Raw genomic sequence first — 5,838 nt, 5'->3', positions numbered from 1 at the left:
CAGAGACCCTCCCCGAGATTAATGAATTTTGCGTGTCATTTGTTAAATGTATCACAACAAGTGCAAATACTGTCATTTCCAAGTCTAAATTCAACCCCCACAGTAAACCGTATTGGTCAAGAGAAGTTAAGGAAGCTCACGCGCAAGAAAGGAGAATGAGAAGGATTTGGGTTAGGAACGGAAGACCCCGCCGAATGCATCACATCATATTTTAACTACAAGTGCGCGAAAAGGCGGTTTCGGAAATGTAAATCACTAGCATTTGAACAGTATATAAAGAAAACCTATGCTGATATAGATAGCGCAGCCGGCTGCGACACTAGACTATTTTGGAAACTAATAAGTAGACAACGACCCCGGCAAAGCAGGGTATATCCGGAAATTGAGTACGGTAGTATAACTGCAAACACCCCTCAAAGTGTAGCTGATGTATTTGCAACATACTTTGAAATTATATATGCTCCTAAAAACAACAACAACTACGACGAGGAAAACTTGCAAAACATCACTAAATTATATGATATCATCAAATCTGAAAACGAATGCGATAAACGCCTCGAGTACGAAATTTCCGAGTCGGAGGTAAACCAAGCTGTTAACTCCCTTAAATTGCGCAAAGCACCGGGTATTGATGGTATCCAAGCGGAACATCTAAAATATGGTGGACATAAAATCACTTTTTATCTATGCAAATTATTTTGTGGAATCATCAAATGCGGAATGATTCCCACTGATTGGAAAAAAGGTATAGTTGTCCCTATATACAAAGAGGACAATAAGATTAAAAACTCCCCTGATAGTTACCGACCAGTATCCTTATTGTCATGTCTATTAAAGGTATTTGAGAAAATACTACATAATAGAATTTCGGATGCAATACTTAGTGAAATTAGATTCCCGAATCCCCAGCAGCAAGGGTTTCAGAAGGATCTGAGTTGCATTCCCTCAGGTTTTAATTTACAAGAGACAATAAGTCATTACATTGATCACGGAAGTTCTGTATATGTTGCATTTTTAGATAGTAAGAAAGCTTATGACACAGTCTGGAGAAAAGCTCTCATGGTAAAGCTTTATAAATTGGGGTTAAATGGTAAGATATGGAAAATAATAGATGACTGTCTAATCGGTAATGAAAGTACAGTGGCTGTAAATGGTACCATGTCTCAATGGTTTGAAATTAAGCAAGGTGTTCGACAAGGCGGTGTATTGTCTGGATTTTTATATTGTGTTTTCATTAATGATTTATTAAATTGCTTAGAAAGTGTAAGCAGTAATTTCCGGTGTGTACAATGTAATGTCAACAAACCCGACATTAGCTGACGACATTGCATGCTTAAGTTCAAGTCCAACTAGCTTACAAAAAATGTTAAACGTAGCATTTAAGTATTCATGTTTATGGCGCTTTTCTTTTAACGCTCAAAAGTCTAGCGTAGTTATATTTGGTAAGGGTAGACCCCCAACACAGCAAACTTGGAAATTAGGTGATGATGAAATCTTGATCAATGATAGTTACAAACGTTTGGGTATTATTCAACATTCTCGATTCAAAACCATTGACCGGACAACGGACAGCTGTAACAAAGGCAAGAAGGCTTACTTTGCAATACGGAATGATTTGTCCCACAACACAAACCCTTTAACTCTTGTTAAACTCTACCGGAAAATAGTATTACCTACCGTATTGTATGGATGTGAACTGTGGAACAATCTAAAGCAAACAGATTTCCAAATTTTAAACAAATTCAACATTTTGTGACAAAGGATATTCAAGGCATGAAAATTTCAACAAGATCGGATATGTGTGAGAGCATGATTGGATTACATCCCATCATTTCGGAAATAGACAAAAGAAAATTAGTATTTTTTGGAAAGCTGTGTAAACTTGACATTAACTCTCTGTCAAAGAACATTTTCTTATTTAGATTATATGACCTTTTGCAGGGTGACCATCAAACAATTTTCTGGATTTCTAAAAGATATATACGAAATTTTAATCAAATACAACTTACTACAATATTTACGATCATTTGTTGAAGTTGGTCAATTCCCTGGGAAAAAAGATTGGAAATATATAGTTAAACAGTCGATTCATCACCAACATACGGAGGAATGGAGAAATCGCATGGAAGCCGATCCAGACTTCCGAATATTTAAAAATTTTCCACAACATAATCTCTCCTATTAAACTCTGGAAATTTGACTTTTCATTTGATGAAGTTCCACTCATTAGATTCCTAGCTAAACTCTGGACCATTCCACCCATTTCTTTAGGCCAAACCTGCAGAGTGTGTCAGGAGACGTACGACAACCAGTATCAACATGCTGTGTTGGGGTGTCCATCCACAACTTGCATAAGAGATTCTTTCTTTGACAACCTAATTAATAATTTCGATGTCCATTTATATGTAGAGCTTTCGCAGCTCAGTGAAGATATTTTATATTTTATATTACTTGGAGGAGTAGAACCCACATTATTATTAGAGAAAGAGAGCAAACAAGAATTTATTTGTCTTTGTGCAAAATTTGTGTGTGGAGCCACCGCGTGCTATAATAGAGCCTTGTCGCAAAATTTAGAGTACAACTAAAAGTATAATTATGTAAACATTTCTCCATGTACATACGTTTTCTTTGTTATAATTTTCTATCTCTGCTATTTTTTTACACACACAAACACACACACACACACACACACACACACACACACACACACACACACATATATATATATATATATATATATATATATATATATATATATATATATTATCATTTTGATTTTCTTTACGTATTCTAAATATATGTAAATGTTACAACATGAAATCTCCGCAAGGGGGAAATAAAGATTGAATGAATGAATGAACTCGCAAATTCTCAATGGAAAAAAATGTAATTTAAAAAAAAAACACCTCTGAGTAAGAATGAACTCTGATTAAACCTCTACCAAGTAGACACACAGATGCCCCTAATGCATCATTAATTGGATGTAAAAATTACTGAAATTCGCTCTCCGTTAGCGGTGTGTAAATATTCATACAATCGGTACTTACGTTGTTATGACTTTATTGTGATGATGATCGATATGAATATTTCATCAAATTAATGCTAATGTTCTCCTTGCTGCAACCTGTTCCCGTGTCATTGTTGACATGAAACTATAGATATGGGACACAGGACTACAGTCTTGATGTTTTGGCTTTTTGCATTGCTGAGAATAATTCACAATACTTCCGATTATCTTAAGCAGAGACTTGATTTCAAGTCAAATGAAAAACTTCAACTGTTGAACCATTCATCGTCCCTTCGCAATGTGCTTTTTAATCAGAATTCTGGATATCAAGTAGCAGATGATCCTATCACACGTGTTGGTTTTCGGTTCGAGGTATCGAGAGTAGAGAAATTTGATGAAGTTGCGGGAGAGTTAAAACTTCTGTCATCTATTTTCATGTTTTGGGCTGATATTCGTCTGGCCTGGGATCCTAGCAGCATCTCTATTTTCCAAGAAAAGGCTGGATATTCCTTCACTATCACCTACTTACAGATGAAATTAAAGGATATATGGAAACCAGACATAAAATTGTTCAATCCTCTAAATGAAATGAACATCTTCAAGGAAAAGGGAGATGAAAATGCTGTCTTCGGTTCCCCTGGTTTAGTTTACTATGACAGCTTATTGAAAACAAATACATTTTGTGAACCGAATCTCAAAGCTTTTCCATTCGACGAACATGAATGCTCTGTTCAATTTGTAGCCACTTCCACGATGATCGCTAACATACCAAACAAAGCAAAGGTCTTATATGATAATGCAAAATGGATATATTACCAAATGGCGCCATGTGACCTTGATCTTGCGCCAAGTGCCTACGGATCAGAAGTGAACAACGAGCGTCGGGTTCTTGTTTTTCCTATTAAGTTAATTCGAAAATCCTCGTATCTTTTTGTGAATATTGCGGTTCCACTTCTTGTTCTCAGTATTTTAAATACTGTTGTCTATTTTATCCCTGCCGTACCAGAAGAGAGGTTATCTTTTTGTATTGCCCTTCTGCTATCCTTTACCGTGTATCTCATCTACGTTGCGGGTCTGATTCCAGAAACTTCTAACCCAATCCCTCTTATAATCTATTTTCTCATCTTTCAGTTCTTGTTAAGCGCGTTTATCACATGTTCCAGTTTTTTGACAGCTACGCTTGGACAGCGACAAGAAGAACGACCAATTCCGAACGTCGTCACACGACTTTTGAAAATATGTCGCCGAAGAAAGCCCTCGATCGAAGATGACGTCACTGATGACGAGAGATTAAAGAGTAGTGAAATAACTTCTAGAAAAGTCACATGGAAAAGCGTTGCCCTGTTAGTGGACAGGGTGTTTTTATCCATAACTGTGGTTTTTCTCTTGATAGAAGTTATTCTGTTTGTTTACCTTGCCTCTCGATTATCTGCCAATGTGGAACTCAATCTCACGTCAGATATCTGCCGTGCAAATCCATTGAATTTAACTGATATATGTTTGGACGACGTATCTGGGTTTTGTATTTCACCGAGCATCGTGGCATAGGTTTGTACTTTCGTCAGATTCATACTTTCCTTACCCGATTTTTATCAAGCATCCTGTCGATTTTAAAGTTTGATATAAAGGTCAATGTCATTGGAGATTCAGAATTCTAATTGTGTTCAAAATGTTGAGTGTGTATACAGCCAACTCCGGATATACCGAAATTCAGGGGACCGACCTGCATGAATTGTTCATTATATCCAATGGTCAACATAATTGATGCTGAACTATAAAGATAATGTTACTGAGGATTTATTTTTCTTCAATATCAAATATAGTTCAATATGATAGACTTCAATATGCATGGAGTAGACTGTATTGTCAGAGTTCCCACTGGAGCAAAATATGAATTACACCAAATTTTCATGGCAAGCAATCTGCCAAATGTCGGATAGCAAATCGGCGCAGATCATTCCTTTACTTGTCAGGAAATTCAAAAGTGGTGTTTAATAGATTATCGCCGACAGACTTTAGTATCATCATTGTGACATCTCACCTGAGAGAGAGAGAAATATGCATTTGAAAACGATTTTCTGTGTAAAAATACATTTCCAATGGAATTCTAAAAAATCAATCGTATGGGAAACGTCTAAATCATATCAGAATCATCCAAATACCTACAGGAAAATAAAGATCCTATGATATCGTAGGATTTTAAGAAAATGCCGTAGTTGTTCTTCTTTTACAATATCAGAAAAAAGATCATATCTAATACAATTTTACAATCTCTAATGTTTACAATTATTTAGATTTAGGAATATACAGCATTAGACATGACGCATCTTCTCAAATATCCCTCTTCGGCACCGCATCCAACCTCTGGTGAATTTTTATAGGATTAATGAAATCGATCATTGTTTACTCATTGATTTCCCTGCTGAATTTACCCCGATTATCGTAGTATATGTCCGAGAACTGGTACATGAATGATTAATACTACTGTTACTGAACTTGTACTGGACTGAGGTAGGCTTATGAATATTGCTATTCATTGTGTATTACCACTTCTGTATCAGTATCTGAGTTCATTTGTAGGCATGATTATTGTGTGTTAAGTGACCATGAAGGTACGATGAACACCACTGTGATCAATATATAAGGCGCACTACTACATATCACATAACCTGCAAAAAAAAACCTCCCAGTAGAAAGAAACCATCCAATTAGAAAGTACTGGATAAGAGCTCACAGGCAATACATTCATACTGGCATGTGCTGTGGTAGTTGAACTGCTTGTGAGACAATGACCCGTTTGTTTTCGTTCTGCTATAGTGATACTGCTACTG

General features: G+C 36.2%; 1 protein-coding gene across 1 annotated transcript; it reads left to right on the top strand.

Moving 5' to 3' along the window:
* Positions 1-3,063: 3,063 nt before the first annotated feature.
* LOC125647367 (neuronal acetylcholine receptor subunit alpha-6-like) lies at positions 3,064-5,215 on the top strand. The gene has a single exon (XM_048874047.2). The coding sequence runs from the start codon at positions 3,161-3,163 to the stop codon at positions 4,553-4,555; it is 1,395 nt and encodes a 464-aa protein (XP_048730004.2). The 5' UTR covers positions 3,064-3,160; the 3' UTR covers positions 4,556-5,215.
* Positions 5,216-5,838: the final 623 nt, after the last annotated feature.

Source organism: Ostrea edulis, chromosome 6 (genome assembly GCF_947568905.1).
Source record: "Ostrea edulis chromosome 6, xbOstEdul1.1, whole genome shotgun sequence".
Lineage (NCBI taxonomy): Eukaryota > Metazoa > Mollusca > Bivalvia > Ostreida > Ostreidae > Ostrea > Ostrea edulis.
Note: the sequence above shows the minus strand (reverse complement) of the source record. Positions and strands in the feature narration are given on the sequence as shown.